Source organism: Castor canadensis, chromosome 2, assembly GCF_047511655.1.
Source record: "Castor canadensis chromosome 2, mCasCan1.hap1v2, whole genome shotgun sequence".
In the NCBI taxonomy this organism is placed as follows: Eukaryota; Metazoa; Chordata; class Mammalia; order Rodentia; family Castoridae; genus Castor; species Castor canadensis.
The window spans coordinates 157,559,013-157,576,043 of NC_133387.1; the positions used below are offsets into that span (position 1 = coordinate 157,559,013).

A 17,031-nucleotide genomic window follows, 5' to 3' on the forward strand; every position below is an offset into this window, starting at 1 on the left:
CAGTTGTTTCTCACATTTATTAAACACCTGTGTGTAGTAAGTTATGTTAGAAATACAGGCTGTATAAAGTATGTCCATGCCCCCTTAGGAGTATGAAAACTAGAGATGGAGATGAGTATTCATAAAAAGAGAGCTCTATAATCAATAATTGTATCACTCTATCCCTATAGTGGATGCTATCCCTCTCCATTTGCTAAAGTGAAAAGTTAGATGCCCAACTTCTGAGACTTGTTTATTCTACATGACTGCTTCTCCAGGGAAGCAGGATGTCAAGGAAAGGCAGGATGTTTATTGTAACCTGATACTTACAGATCTATAATAGGCAATTTAGTAAGTCCTTTAAACAGTGCAGCCATTACAATTTTCTCTTGGTACAGGTAAAATTTGAAATTAGCCAAATCCAAAGGCCAAGTAAAATTAATTTTAGGAGAAAAAAAATTGTGCAAAAAATAGCCATTAATACAAAGCAACACAGTACAGACTAGAAGAAGGTAGAAGAAAAAATGAAATATATTTAACCAGAACTTAGAAAAGAGATTGCTGGACAAACAGAACCTCATTCAGGAGGTAGAATTAGGGTGGGAGGTGCTCATAGCAAAATATATTTTTTAAAAATCACATATTCTGATAATAACGTATTCTCAAAAAAAAAAAAAAAAAACAACCTCCAAGCCAGAAGAAAAAAAAAAGTTGATTAGAATTTTTGTTAAATGTATCTCCATATGAGAACCTTCTTTCTCATTAATGGATAATTGATCTGCCAAAAAGGTTTGAAGGGCAGCCGGAATATTAAAAATGGGATCACAAGATTGGCAAGTACTTCTTTTGGAAATAGAGTTCCTCCTTGATAGATTCAAAACTTCTGGAGTTCCTATGTGGGCTCCTTAAACGAAATGAACTATCATATACATGAGGACAACCTACCATCTATACTTTATTAAAAACTTTATTTACATGCTGTTCTGTAAGCCTACAATGCAGTAACCATTTTTAGATAAATTATTTTTATAACAGTTTGTTAGAGTTGTTTCATCAAAACACAACTGCTTGGGGCAGACACCAGTGAACATTTTCTTACTCAGCAGCAGGGAATGGAATGTTGATGCTGGGGAAAGAAAATGAAACTGCAGGGGTGTAAGGCAAATGTAGGCCCAAAGTGACCATGTGGAGAGGAGTGAACTGGCCAAGAGATTCTTTATTGCCGGGTAGGAGAGGGAGAGAGCTTGGGGGCGGGGGGGTGCAGGTGCTTAAATACCCCTCAGTGAGACTCAGCATGATCTGATTGGTTAGGATCTTATGGTTCATGCTGATTGGAGGTTGGGACAGAAGGAGGATTCCAGCTAGACTTGAGGCAGGACTATGACCCTGGAAAACAGAAGCTTAAGGGTGCAGTAAGAACCAAAACCTATCGGCGCCATTATTGCCAACATTCCTCCGTTTTTTGTTTGTTAAGGAAGGAGGGCGTTGTCTTCGCTCTGGCTTCTTCATGCTGGCAAGGGGCAGCGTAGGGGAAGGGAGGGTTAGTTGGCAAACAGTGTTGGGATGGTGAGCCTCATAGTGGCGTACACCCAGGCTCCAAAAATGAAGATTTCCTCTTCCCTGAAGTTGATGAAAGTCCCTTGTAGCCATAGGTCATAAAGAGTCTCGAGCCAATCCTCCGACCTCCGCGTGGTAGGTATCAGCCAACTATCCTCGCATTTTGGAGAGGTTGGTATCCCTGGAGGTACAACTGGTTAAATTTTTGATTAGCAATAGCAGACATGCAGTATGATACAAGGGAGGAAGCTTAAGAATAGGAGAGCAAGAACATAGGCATCAGGATGGGCATTGGCCAGGAGAACCACTGTGAAATGTTGTTCCCTAGACAATTTCAAGAGTCCTCCAACTACAGAGAGAGAAATGGGTGGCCATACATTATCTAAGACCCAAATAGGAATATTAGGAGGAGCATAAAAAGGTGTCTGTTCAGGGACTACATACCTAGGAATCTAAATTCTGCAAAATCCTATAACTGCCAGGAAAGCTGTAAGCTGTCTTATGGTATGGGGGTTGGGAAACGGAAGATTGGGTTGATGCATTTATGACTCAGGGAGTGAGTCTGTCCCTTTAAGGCCACACCTAGGTAGGTGACCTGTGGGAGGCAGGGGCTGTCAGGATTTAAATGTAACACTCTTGGATAAAAGAGAGCTTTAGCTCATTATTTTATATAAATTGACACTTTTAACTTTTTAAATGTTTGTACCATATTTAGATAAAGCATAACATAACACTGTTACAAGGTGGTCAGTTAAGACACATAAGCAAATATGTAAATGAATTCTGATTTAGTAGTACTTAAAGCTTGACAAGATCAGCAGAAAACACAAATAATTTCTTTTATAAAAACTTTCGCTGTAATGTTTTTTTGTAGATGTTACTCAGAGCAGAACAACATTAAGATAACCTTGTTATTTCATAGACATAGAGGATTTGATTTTAGTTTGACATGACCCTAAAAATCTTTTAGGCAACTCTTAGATTATATTCAACTTTATCACACACCGAAGTTTTTATTATACACTTTTCAAACTTACTCAGACCTTCATACAACATACTAAACCCTTCGATGGTTTGTCCTTATCCTTCCTATTTGAAACAATCTTTAGGACAAATCCTTCTTTACAAAATCCCTTCTCATCCAAAAAGCCATTCCTTTTTCCTTTAACTTCCCCAAAAATACATTTATTACCTATCTATATCCTTTCCAGTTGTTTACTTTGTAACTTGTATTTTAAAATTAACTTTTATAAGAATTTTAAACTTACTATAGGGGCTGGAACAACTAATTAGTAGCCCTTGTTGTTTTAAGGAATTTGTGATAGGCATAAGGCCTCAGGCTTGAGGTGATATTGTTTTGGGTGTGGAAACTGTGAGGGATTTTTGAGTTTTATTTGAATAGGGAGGGCCATCCTGGCTTACCCTATACTCATCTCATCGGTCCACACTGTGGAATCTCTTTGTTCCTGAAGGAGGGGGCAGCAGAGATAGCTGCCTGGGGGGAGGAGAATTTGAGCTTTTAATTGAGATAGTAAATCCTGTCCCATCAGGGACACTGGAGTTTTAGGTACTATGAGGAAAGAGTGACAGAAGAGGAAGTCTCCCCAAGAGCAGGCCAGAGGCCAGGTAAACTGGCGCTCTAGGGGCTAGCCAGATTTGCCCTGAACGATAACTTTTGTCATTGGACTGGGTACCAGGAGAAAAAAGTAAAACAGAGAGATGGGCTCCACTGTCTAGGAGGAAAATGACCTTTTGTTTTTCTGCCATTATGGCTCCTCAATATTGATGCCAAGAAGTGGAGTGTGGACAGGAGGCTTGGACCCATCAATCCATAGAAGGTGGCACTTCATCTTCCATCTGGTAACGGGGGCACTTAGACCTCCAGTGGTTACCCTTGCAGAGGGCAGGGTCCCGGTTGGGGGCGGGGCTGTCTCCCAGGCTGTCCCCCCTTAAGCATTCTCTGCAGAAGTGCCCCTCCTGTCCACCACAGTAGCAAGTTCAGGATACAGGCCCCAGCTGGGTGGGGCCCTCTCTGAGAGCAGCATTGAGGCCATGGTGTCTCTTACTTTTTTTCTCCTGTTAGTAAGGTCCCGGACATACAGACATAGCTGTAAATACAGACATGGCTAGCTGTATTACTTGGTTCAATGACTTTTCCCTTCAGCCACAGTCTGAGTTTTTACAAATATCTGGGACTGACTGTTAGAAATTTATCTTTGAGGAGAACCTCTCTCACCTGTAACTCTGAGTCCACCGTGGTATGCTTTCTGATAGCGTCCTTAAGATGCTGTAGAAAGGTAAGAGTATTTTTTCTTTTTTTTTTTTTTAAGTTCTTGCTGTAAAGTTGTTATTTTACATTGACACCTGACACTCTGGAGAGCAAGTCTCTGAACTGTTCTGGGCCTCAGTTTCCTCACTTGAAGAATGAGGGATCTGGTCTAGGTTAAACTATGTTTTTCTACTATGAGATGGCTGAAGTGACATTAATGCCACTTATCTTCTTTACCATTTTTTATTTAGTAATGCTGGGGAATTGAACCCAGGGCTTTGCACATGCTGGGCAGACATTCTCCCATTGGGCTACTTCCTTAGCCCCAAATATTATTATTATTTTTTTTTTTTACTTTGGCTGTACTGGCTTGAACTCAGGACTTTATGCTTGTAAAGCAGCACTCTACTGCTTGAGCCATATAATCATTTCCAACCTGAGTGGCCTGGGCCAGAACCCACTGCTTCTCTAATGAGATAAGAGTCTGGTCTAATAGAAGCATAATACCCTTTCATGTCAGTTGAAAGGTTTGGATCACAGAGATAAAGGCTTGAATGTATTTGTCTGAGCATCAGTACAGCTGTTTAGATGTTTTTAAATTGCCCTTAGATCTGATAAGTGGAAGGGGACCTAAAACTTGCCCTCTTCCTACCATTGCCTGTTGAAGAGGGAAGCACTCGTTTAGAGGTTCTGAGTATTGGGGTGGCTTAGAGGGTAGAAATTTGTATAGGGGACCTCAGTTTACTTTGACTTTTATAGAAAAGGTCTTAACTGGAGTATGGTATTGTAATTTAAGGAACCCTGTGAAGGCCACTTCTCTTGGTCACCCAAGGCATACTGAGGCCGACCTCAGTACAAAGCTTCCAACATCTACCAGCCAAAGACTGGAAGATGCAGGTCCCATCTAGAAAGAACAAAATGTTAGGATCCTGTCTTTTAGCTAACATCAGGCAGCCTCTTTAATAAAGGCTACCTTTTTAACAAAGAAATCATTTGCAATGTTAGAGAAGGGCATTCAGAGGGCATTCAGGCCAATAACAGTGCCATACGGGACAACTAGTGTTACTATTTGGAGGGAAAAATTTATGCTGAGGCCAAAGGTATGGAAAATTCTAAATGAGAAGTTTAGAGATCACAGTAATGTCTATTTTGTTATTTCTGGAACTATAACCTCGAGGTAACAATTGGCTTACAAGGGCTGGGTCTGATGCCGTGAGGTGTGAGGTGGGGCTAGGAGCAGGACTTGTGCAAGGCGCCACTCCCTCCACACACACCTGGGGCAAATGACCCTGACTGCCTAGGCCTGATCCTGCGGCCTGTTGCCCCTCCCCCCTTCCTGTGTACTCTGTGCGCGTTTATTCTAGGGGAAGTGGTGGCAGGATGCAGCCATCACCATGTGTGGCTGGCAACCCAGGATGTACTGGGTCCTCTGTATGGATTTTCTTAGCTATTGGCAGGTGTTTTTGCTATGTCCAGAAGCTGGCATCCTGTGCACAGGTGTGCCTGTTCGCTTTCCCTCCTCCCCTTGTAAGGTGGAGTTAGAGCATAAGCGTGGCAGCTGCAGGTTTTTGTAAGCGCTTTTGTAAAGCAGCTGACTTAAAGTGACTTTAGACTGAGAGGCCTGGCAAACTAGTTGGAATAGCTTAAGTCATAAGGTACCATGTTACAAGTTTTTCATGGGAGGCAGGGTCCCGGTAAGCCCAGGGAGGGGAAGGCAGACAGAGACAAAGGACACGTGGTGAGACCATGGAGGAGGCAGAAAAGATGTGCTGACATCTTAGGTAAGGGAGGGGAAGGCAGAGCCTGGAGGCATGACACACTCTTAAGGGATTAGCCATCACCTATGCCTCCAGGTTGCTCCCATTGATTGGTACTGGCAGGCTTTCAGGAAACAAAACCTCCACTCTCCAGTCACCAAATAAGTCCCGGGCTTGGTCTCAGCCCAGAGGAAGGGAGCATGAGATCTCCAGAGCTGGAACCTCCTTGAGGCCAGAATTGGCAAGGAGTGGCTTGCTTAACTCCATGACAGAAAGTTTTTCAGGAAGATAGGAGGAGATAGGTATGGTAAGCAGTGCAAGAAGTCTGTTTATGTGGGGAAGGAGGAGGTTTGGAGAGGAATTGGCTGATTTAGAAACTGGTTTACAGGCTTATAGAATCTGCGCAGGGGAACACAAAGTACAGAGGGAGGGTTTGAGGTGGCTTGCAAATGGTACAGAGAACCAGATTTAGATGGAGGTATGAAAAGGCTTGGACATAATGGAATCTCTCCCCATCGTCCCGATCGCTCACAGTAGTTACATGTCCTGTAAAAGGTTGGGATCTAAAGACCCAAAAAGGGGCCAGTGACTTTGGTTGTCTAAAGGATAAGTGGGCCAGATTTGAGTGCAAAAGCAGATCAAATTTTTGGTTTTATATCTGGGGTCAAACCCAAGGTGTCTAAATTATTGAGGAGGCATCTCAACAGGGAGTCAGATGACAGATAAGATGTAGAGGCACCCATTATGAGGGACCCGGTCCCGGAATGGGAGAGGAGGATATTATGTACTGTGGAGCGTCCTCGCACAGCACAAGTATCCAAGAAAACGCAAAGCGCACGCGAATCAGTCATCACTGAGTTCAGGTGGTTTGCAGGCCAGAGGCTGGAGGCTTGGATTACCTAGGCCTAGGTTTTGTAGGGTCCCGGACCCTGTAAAATCCAAGCCCTGCAGAGAAGGGGATCCCTCTACCGTCTGAGCCACCCAGAGATAGCCCAAAGCGGGGGAAGTGTTCTAAAACCCCAGAGACACTGAAGGGAGGGACTGCAAAGGGAGCCCAAGAAGGGTAGGTGGACTCACCAAAGAATGTCCAGTGTTGGATGTGAGTGAGAGCAATCAGGAGGATGAGTCCTGGCCAGTCATGTCCTCAGTGGTCGTGGGGCGAGTCGGAATGGGGGTCCCACCAGGATTAGTGGGGAGCCCCCATCTGAGTCACAGCACCAAATATAAGGCAAATGTAGGTCCAAAGTGACCATGTGGAGAGAAGTGAACTGGCCAAGAGATTCTTTGTTGCTGGGTGGGAGAGGGAGAGAGCCAAGAGAGAGAAGCAGGAAGGGCAGGGGCTTAAACACCCCTCAGTGGGACTCAGCATGATCTGATTGGTTAGGATCTTATGGTTCATGCTGATTGGAGGTTGGGGCAGAAGGAGGATTCAAGCTAGACTTGAGGCAGGACTGTGACCCTGGAAAACAGAAGCTTAAGGGTGCAGTAAGAACTGAAACCTATCGGCACCATTATTGCCAACAACGGGGGAAAGTGTAGCTATGTGGGGGGAAAGGGAAGCAAGAGAACTGACATTTATAGTGTGTAATCCACCTCAGACACTGGCAGCACAGTGAGAAAAATATGAACAAGGCAAATCTTTGTTCTGGAAAGAAAATAGAGGCTCCATGCACAAATAACTGTAATACAAGTTCAAAAATTCTAAGTTCAGTAAGAGTGGTATCCCTTTTCCTCCTGTTAAGGAACTGGGGAGCTGAAAAGAGGGATAGTTGAATTCCAGCAAGTCAGAACAGGGACAGTTATTGAGAAGTGGAATCTAGAAGACTGAGTAGTTAGCATGTAGAAATAGGGAATGTTGTATGAACAAGGAACAGCAGAAGCAAAAATTCAGTAGGTAGTTCAGTTCTGTGTCGCTCTGCGGTGCTTATGTTATCCAGAACTTTTGCAAATGACAGAATCCCAATCTGAACTTGTTTAGGCAAAAGGGAAGGGGAAGATTTAGTTCAAAGGAATCCAAAAAAGGACTGAACGGTCAAACTAGCATAGGGCAATAAACCAAGGCGTCAGGAGCTTTGCCACTACCAAAACTCTTGCTTCTGTGCTAATAGTTCTTGAGGCTCTATTTTGAAAAAAAAAAAAAAAAAAAAACAGAGCTAATGGAGTGCCTCAAGTGGTAGAGCACCTGCCTAGCAATCATGAGGCTCTAAACTCAAACCCTAGCACTGCAAAAAGATATTTTGAAAAATAATAGTTTTCACACTGGCTTAAGGATTGTAAGACCTAGTATTTAACCTTCTAGATGGGTGATTTTAGGTGGATATGTTAACCAGCCCAAGCCTCTATTTCCTCTTTCCTCACTAAAAAATAAAAGTAGTAATAACAACTGACATCTGTAATTAAATATCAGTATTGTAAGTATTTCTTCTTCTCTTCTTTTTCTCCTCCTCCTCCTCCTCCTGTGCTAGGAGTCAAATCCATGGCCTTGCACACCACTGAGGTACATTCCTAACCCCCCTTAAGAATTTTTCAAACATTCCATTTAATCATTAAAACAAACCTATAAGGCTCTATAAGTCTGAGATAATTCCCACTCACAGGGTTATCATGAAGATTAAAGAACCCATGTAAGATGTATCACCCAATTGCCTGTTCCAGAGCCAACACTCAATACATCATTCTTTTTAATTATATGTTGCCCATAAAAGGAAACTCCTTTCATTTCATGATTGCCTCGGGCACCAGAAGTTTTAAGGAAGCAAAAACAACAACAAAGGGAAAGGAAGACTCTATGGCTCCATATCTCTTATGCATAAGGGAGTAGTTAGAGTGTGATTTAGAAGGTACTAAAATAGGCCAGTAAGAGAAATAGTACAAAATAAATAAAAGATAGGAAATTGGGAACTGAGGATGTAGCCCAGTGGTAAATCACTTGCTTAGCATTTGAAGGCCCTGGGTTCAATTCCTAGCACCATAAAAAAAAAAAGAAGGAAGAGAAGGAAAGAAGAAAATTGAGAAATGTGATTGTAGAATGCCAAATGAGTGAGAATTGGCCTATGGTTTGCTTATGAAATGCCCCCCCAAAAGGGCTCATGAGTTAGTTGAAAGCTTGGTTTACAGTTGGTAGATCCAATCATTGAGAGGTGATGGGTCATAAGGGCTCTAACCTAATCAATGACTTCATCCCTTGAAGGAATCATAACATTGCATTATTGGGAGATAGGACTTAGTTAGAGGAAGTAGGTCACTGTGGGTGTCACCTTGTCCCTGGAAACAATATACATTGTCCCTCCCTGACCCCTTCCTCTCTCATTCTGCTTCCTGGCCACCATGAGATGAGCAATTCTGCTCCACCACACCTACTTTCTTATCAGGAAGAGAGAGTCACGGCACAAGTAGGTATTACCAAGATCTTAGAAAAACAGTGAAATAATAGGCATGCTCAACTTCTCTTTTCCTTACCTTTGTAACATATTCATCCTCATCCTTTACCTTAGATACCACCTCCTGGCTGCCCAGGATAGCAACCTACCCTCCCCCATAAAAAGAAAAAATATCTATTCTCTCCTTAAAATGTATCTGTCCTGTCCTACTTTTCTCCATAGTGATACTGCATTCTAAGGATCGATGTACACATCCCTCTAGTTAACACATTCGTGCATTCTAAATTAGACTTCCAGGCTGGTGCAGTGGCTGAAGTGGTAGAGCACCTTGGGTGCCAGTGGCTCATGCCTGTAATCCTAGCTATTCAGGAGGCAGAGATCAGGAGGATCATAGTTCGAAGCCAGCCTGGGCAAATAGTTTGTGAGACCCTATCTCAAAAAAAAAAAAAAAATGTTGATGGAGTGGCTCAAGGCATAGGCCCTGAGTTCAAACCCCAGTACTGCAAAAATTAATAAATAAATATAAATGAATAAATAAATTAAATTTCCAAGAAATATCAAACAATTTGAGGGGGGATAGATCAAACATTTGAGACAAGTAGGCCTCTGAGAGTTCCCAGGTTGTGCAACATAGATCCACATGCACATTCTGGGGATCAGGACACCCTACCCCAAAATATAACTGTAGAAAACCAGATATGCCACCCAAATTATACTTCTTAGGCACATTTAGAGCAAGTGATTATAAGGTGCTGCAGACATAAGAATGGTTCTGAAATGCCCTTCTATAAAATTTACATCTATAAAGGAAATCTACATTTCTAAAAATAATTGGAACAGGAAGAGGGCTGCTCCAGACAATTTTTTATTACCTGAGAACTTTTTCCTTGCATAATCAGTCAGCCTTTATTCACCATACATTTTCTCCCCTCTGTGTCCCATAACTGTATTTCTGTACTCCCCTCATCCAAGCCCCAATTCCAAGCTCTGAGTGCTATCAATATCCAGCCCTTCTTTGAGCTTCATCTTTTGTGGGACTCCTGTGTGTATGCATGTAATTATATACAATTTTTCTCTTGTGAACCTTTCTTACATATTAATGTATAGCTCAGCCATACATGAAATGAAATGAAGTTCTCTGAAGAAGATGCATCAGTATGAAAGATCCTTCAGATTGCTTGACCTTGGGCAGGCAGAACATCCTGATTGTGGACAGATGGAATGTTGCAGGTCAAGAATCAAAATTTTCTTGGGCTATCTTAGTTCCTTTAGAAGTCATTTACTTTCAACCTCTGTATCTGATGTAACATCCTCGTTACTATTAGGTAAAACTTGGCAGACCTCTTGCCTCCCCCAACCATAAAGCTAAGAATGCTATAACATCTAAGGGCTGTGGATGTAGTTCAATGGTAGTTACAGTGGCTGCCTAGCTTCTGCAAGGCCCCAAGTTCAATTTCCAGCACAGAAAAATAAAAATGAAATCTATATAAAAGATTTCCCTACTTTGCTGTAGCCCACCTTCTTAATGCTAATGCCCTATCAATGTATTTGGCAAATGTATTGATTTATGACCTTCTTTGTTCTGTGGCTATAAAAGTTCATGTAACCTCATTCATGTCAGAGCATGTCATTCAGCACCAAACCACAGGAAAAGAAAAAGCAAGACAGTAGAGCGTAACCTCAACTTAGGTACACACAATCAAACCTTCAAACAACTAAGACAACTAAATGACAGGAATCACCACATACCTATCAGTACTAACGCTTAATGTTAACGGACTTAATTCACCCATCAAAAGGCACCGCTTGATGAAATGGATTAAAAAGGAAGATCCAACAATTTGTTGCTTACAGGAGACCCATCTCACCGACAGAAATAAGCAAAGGCTTAGGATGAAAGGCTGGAAGAAGATTTACCAAGCCAATGGCCCCCGAAAACAGGCAGGAGTAGCAATACTTATCTCTGACAAAGTAGACTTCAGACCTACATTGATCAAACGAGATAAAGAAGGACATTCCATACTAATAAAAGGGGAAATAGACCAAAAGGAAATAATAATTATCAAACTGTATGCACCCAATGTCAATGCACCCATTTCATCAAACATACCCTGAAAGACCTAAAAGCATATATAAACGCCAACACAGTGGTTGTGGGAGACTTTAACACCCCATTATCATCAATAGATGTTATCCAAACAAAAAATCAATAAAGAAATCCAAGATCTAAAATATGCAATAGATCAAATGGACCTAGTAGATGTCTACAGAACATTTCATCCAACTTCTACACAATATACATTCTTCTCAGCAGCCCATGGAACCTTCTCCAAAATAGATCATATCCTAGGGCACAAAGCAAGTCTCAGCAAATACAAGAAAATAGAAATTATACCATGCATACTATCTGATCACAATGCAGTAAAAGTAGAACTCAACCACAAAAGTAAAGACAAAAAACATGCAAATAGCTGGAAACTAAATAACTCATTACTTAATGAAGAATGGATCATTGATGAAATAAAAGAGGAAATTAAAAAGTTCCTGGAAGTCAATGAAAATGAAAACACAACCTACCGGAACCTATGGGACACAGCTAAGGCAGTCCTGAGAGGAAAGTTTATAGCCATGAGTGCATATATTAGTAAGACTGAAAGATCCCAAATCAATGACCTAATGAGACATCTCAAACTCCTAGAAAAACAAGAACAAGCAAATCCCAAAACAAATAGAAGGAGAGAAATAATAAAAATAACAACTGAAATCAATGAAATAGAAACCAAAAAAACCATACAAAGAATTAATGAAACAAAAAGTTGGTTCTTTGAAAAAATAAACAAGATTGATAGACCCTGGCAAACCTGACTAAAATGAGGAGAGAAAAAACCCAAATTAGTAGAATCAGGAATGCAAAAGGGGAGATAACAACAAACACCATGGAAGTCCAGGAAATCATCACAGACTACTTTGAGACCCTATATTCAAATAAATTTGAAAATCTTAAAGAAATGGACAGATTTCTAGATACATATGATCATCCAAAACTGAACCAAGAGGATATTAATAAACTGAATAGATCTATAACACAAAATGAAATTGAAGCAGCAATCAAGAGTCTCCCCAAAAAGAAAAGTCCAGGACCTGATAGATTCTCTGCTGAATTCTATCAGACCTTTAAAGAAGAACTGACACCAACCCTCCTTAAACTGTTCCACGAAATAGAAAGGGAAGGAAAACTGCCAAACACATTTTATGAAGCCAGTATTACAATTATCCCAAAACCAGGCAAAGACACCTCCAAAAAGGAGAACTATAGGCCAATCTCCTTGATGAACATTGATGCAAAAATCCTCAATAAAATAATGGCAAACCAAATTCAACAACACATCAAAAAGATCATTCACCACGACAAAGTAGGCTTCATCCCAGGGATGCAGGTGTGGTTCATCATACAATAATCAATTAATGTCAGAAATTAAATTAACAGAAGCAAAGACAAAAACCACTTGATCATCTCAATAGATGCAGAAAAAGCCTTTGATAAGATCCAACACCATTTCATGATAAAAGCTCTAAGAAAATTAGGATTAGAAAGAAAGTACCTCAACATTATAAAAGCTATATATGACAAACCTACAGCCAGCATTATACTTAATGGAGAAAAACTGAAACCATTCCCTCTAAAATCAGGAACTAGACAAGGATGCCCACTATCTCCATTCCTATTCAACATAGTACTGGAATTCCTAGCCAGAGCAATTAGGCAAGAAGAAGGAATAAAAGGAATACAAATAGGTAAAGAAACTGTCAAAATATCCCTATTTGCAGAGAATATGATCCTATACCTTAAAGACCCAAAAAACTACTCAGAAGCTCCTAGACACCATCAATAGCTATAGCAAGGTAGCAGGATATAAAATCAACATAGAAAAATCATTAGCATTTCTATAAACTAATAATGAACAAACTGGGAAAGAATATATGAAAACAATTCCATTTACAATAGCCTCAAAAAAATCAAATACCTAGGTGTAAACCTAACAAAGGATGTGAATGACCTCTACAAGGAAAACTATAAACTTCTGAAGAAAGAGATTGAGGAAGATTATAGAAAGTGGAGAGATCTCCCATGCTCATTGATTGGCAGAATCAATATATTAAAAATGTCTATACTCCCAAAAGTAATCTACATGTTTAATGCAATTCCCATCAAAATTACAATGGCATTCATTAAAGAGATTGAAAAATCTACCGTTAAATTTATATTGAAACACAAGAGGCCACGAAAGATAGCCAAGGCAATACTCAGTCAAAAGAACAACGCTGGAGGTATCACGATATCTGACTTCAAACTATATTACAAAGCAATAACAATAAAAACAGCATGGTACTGACACAAAAACAGACATGAAGACCAGTGGAACAGAGTAGAGGACCCAGATATCAAGCCACACAACTATAACCAACTTGTCTTTGACAAAGGCACTAAAAATATAGGATGGAGAAAAAACAGCCTCTTCAACAAAAACTGCTGGGCAAACTGGTTAGCAGTCTGCAAAAAACTGAAACTAGATCCATGTATATCAACCTATACCAATATTAACTCAAAATGGATCAAGGATCTCAATATCAGACCCCAAATTCTAAAGGTGGTACAGGAAAGAGTAGGAAATACTCTGGAATTAATAGGTATAGGCAAGAACTTTCTCAATGGAACCCCAGAAGCAAAGCAACTAAGAGATAGCAAGATAAATGGAACTTCATAAAACTAAAAGGCTTCTGCTCAACCAAAGAAATGGTCTCTAAACTGAAGAGAACACCCACAGAGTGGGAGAAAATATTTGTCAGCTACACATCAGACAAAGGACTGATAACCAGAATATATAGGGAACTTAAAAAACTAAATTCTCCCAAAACTAATGAACCAATAAAGAAATGGGCAAGTGAACTAAACAGAACTTTCTCAAAAGAAGAAATTCAAATGGCCAAAAAACATATGAAAAAATGCTCACCATCTCTAGCAATAAAGGAACTGCAAATTAAAACCACACTAAGATCCATCTCACCCCTGTTAGAATAGCCATCATTAGCAACACAACCAACAACAGGTGTTGGCAAGGATGTGGGGGGAAAGGAACCCTTTTACACTGCTGGTGGGAATGTAAACTAGCATATCCATTCTGGAAAAAAATTTGGAGGCTACATAAAAATCTGAACATTGATCTACCATATGATTCAGCAATATCACTCTTAGGGATATACCCAAAAGACTGTGACACAGGTTACTCCAGAGGCACCTGCATACCCATGTTTATTGCAGCACTATTCACAATAGCCAAGTTATGGAAACAGCCAAGATTCCCCACTATGATGAATGGATTAAGAAAATGTGGTGTTTATACACAATGGAATTTTATGCAGCCATGAAGAAAAACGAAATGTTATCATTCGCTGGTAAATGGATGGAATTGGAGAACATCATTTTGAGTGAGGTTAGCCTGGCCCAAAAGACCAAAAATCGTATTTTCTCCCTCATATGCGAACATTAGATCAAGGGCAAACACAACAAGGGGATTGAACTTCGATCACATGATAAAGCGTGATCATACAAGGGAGGTATCGGGATAGGTAAGACACCTAAAAAACTAGATATAATTTTTTGCCCTCAACGCAGAGAAACTAAAACAGATACTTTAAAGCAAATGAGGCCAATAGGAGAAGGGGACCAGGAACTAGAGAAAAGGTTAGATTAAGAAGAATTAACCTAGAAGGTAACACACACGCACAGGAAAGCAATGTGAGTCAATGCCCTGTATAGCTACCCTTATCTCAACCAGCAAAAACCCTTGTCCTTCCTATTATTGCTTATATTCTCTCTTCAACAAAATTAGAGATAAGGGCAAAATAGTTTCTGCCGGGTAGTGACCAGGTGGGGGGGAGAGGGAAGGGCGGGGTGGGGAGGAAAGAGAAGGGTGGGGACAGGGGGAGAAATGACCCAAACATTCTATGCACATATGAATAAAAAATAAATAAATAAATAAAAGAGGAAGCATCAGGCTGTTTCTTACCTATGGGTTCTCCCAAGGCTTTGACATACTTTGTATTCTTGTTTTCAGCTCCCAGTAATTCTAATGGATGACCAGAGCAATATCTGTTTTGCATGTATTCACCAGACAATATCTACTTAATAAAAAAAAAAAGAAGAGATAGTCACTACGTTGTTTCTTAGAAAATGGATGAAACTGGAGATCGTCATGTTAAGTGAAATAAGCCAATCTCACAAAGACAAGTATCACATGTTTTCTCTCATTTGAGGAAACTAAGGGTGAAACCAGAGTTTTGGACCCCAGGACCAAAATCCCAGGCTTCCATATGTCAGGTAGGGCCACTTGCCCCTACACACCAATTAAAGAGACATGGTAAAGGGCAAGAGAAAGGAGATTTATTACAAGACCTGGACAAATCATGGGAAAAGGCAAAGTAAGCACTTCAGCCCATCTTCCTTCATCTTTGGGATACAGACATGATCTTTAGCTTTAAATAGACAAGGAATTAGGGTACAGGACAAAAGTTACGCATAGTCCTAGTCACAAGTGTGTTCCTGTGGTTCAGTGGGGCCTGGATGACTATTACCTCAGTCCTTGTTCTTTGAAGGTTCCAGTTGTTGAAATTAATGACCCCCCAGTGCCAAAAACAGACACACGAGAGGCAGAGAAAATCTTGACAAGGCAATTTCTTTTGATGAAAAGGGTGCAAGCACATGTTCACTCCAGCTGAGCAGACATGTGAGCACAAAATGTCTGACAGATGTACCTGCCTCTCACCTGGGATTTGTCCAGGTCAAAGGTTCACAGTCTTTCTCAATTGGCAAAAAGGCTTGGGGGTTGGGTTAGGGCATACAGTTTGGCAGGCAATTTTCACAGGCAATGAAGCTGTACAAGAATCCAGAAAAAGAAACAGGGACCCTTTAAACAATGCAAGTCACCTAAGATGGTGACCTCAGGAATTTTTGAGTAATGTAAGAGGGTGATATATACTTTGATAGAAAAGATCATTTTTCTTACATAGTGTTCCAGAGAAGTTTTTATCACTGTCATCACTTGAGGGGAGAACTCTGGCTCCCAAGGCATGATTACTCCTGCTCCAGGGTGCAGCCTTATCATTGTAGGTAGTTGTCTTCATTTGGAGGGGTGTCTGTCCTGTAAGGTTCTGCTGTTCCTTAGTGGTAGTTTCAATGCCTTGCATAAAGATGTTATTGATCATTCATGTCCTTCCTTGATTACAAGGTGGATGCAGGAGAAAATGGCTCAGAGCAAAGGAGGCAGGGATGCCAAGCTTCTCCTGTTTTTAGTTAATTCATGGGCCCAAGTAATGAGTCAGTGCTTTTCAGCAAAAGCAGTTTAAGCACCTCTTACAAGGGGACACTAAACAAAACAACCAAAATCTTGAAAGTAAAAGGAAAGCTACTAGGGAGGTGGAAGGGAAAAAGAAAAAGGGGAGGGAAGACAGGGTATGAAGGAGTAACAGAGGAGGTGAGTATGATCAAAATACATTATATGCATGTATGGAAGTGTCAAGATGAAACCCCTTACTACGTACAATTTAATATACACCAATAAAAATAAAAGGAAGAGATAGTTGAGTGTGGAAAGCCAAACTCTAAGGTCCACTCTCTCTGTATGCACAAGGCTGCTGGTACCCTCTGTGATCCATCCATTTCCCTGGGACTAGCAGGTTAGGGTACAGGTCTTTGAGAGTCACAAAACCTACATGTTTCTATCCCCTCCAACTCAGGAACTCTCCTTTGACACTCTCACTGCTCTACCCTAAGACACATAACAGAAAGATTCCACTTCTGCAAATCAAACCTAGGACTGCAGGCCTTCTTTCAGCCTTAGAATTCACTTCCTCTGTGGCAAAAAAAAAAACCCTATCCATCTTCTCAGATAAAGGAAGGAAAATTCTAGCAGTAGATAAATAAATGGCTGTCATTCTTTATAATTCTTCCACAACAAACAAAAGCAACACACTACATCTCAACTTTCCCATCACACCTTACTGGCCGTCTTATACAAAGCAAAGGGCTATT

At 40.7% G+C, this 17,031-nt stretch overlaps 1 protein-coding gene and 1 long non-coding RNA gene across 5 annotated transcripts in view; one reads left to right on the forward strand and one right to left on the reverse strand.

Moving 5' to 3' along the window:
- LOC141420838 (uncharacterized) overlaps positions 1-17,031 on the forward strand; it is a 31,584-nt gene that overhangs the window by 5,644 nt on the left and 8,909 nt on the right. Inside the window, exons 3-4 of one of the 4 annotated variants that reach the window (XR_012445505.1) lie at positions 10,050-10,172; positions 15,059-15,149. The exons of 2 other annotated variants lie outside the window; for them this stretch is intronic. Coding sequence is in view for 1 of the 2 variants with exons in the window: in XM_074066166.1 (XP_073922267.1) it covers positions 10,050-10,064 (15 nt within the window). In the remaining variant the exon portion in view is untranslated. Of the gene's footprint in view, positions 1-10,049; positions 11,228-15,058; positions 15,150-17,031 lie in introns of those variants that run through there. One more of the 4 variants, XM_074066166.1, reaches the window with a different exon arrangement.
- Positions 268-15,117, reverse strand: LOC141420839 (uncharacterized). The gene is made up of 2 exons (XR_012445507.1): positions 15,011-15,117; positions 268-1,729 (listed from the first exon to the last, which is right to left on the reverse strand). It is a non-coding gene; the product is annotated as an uncharacterized lncRNA (long non-coding RNA).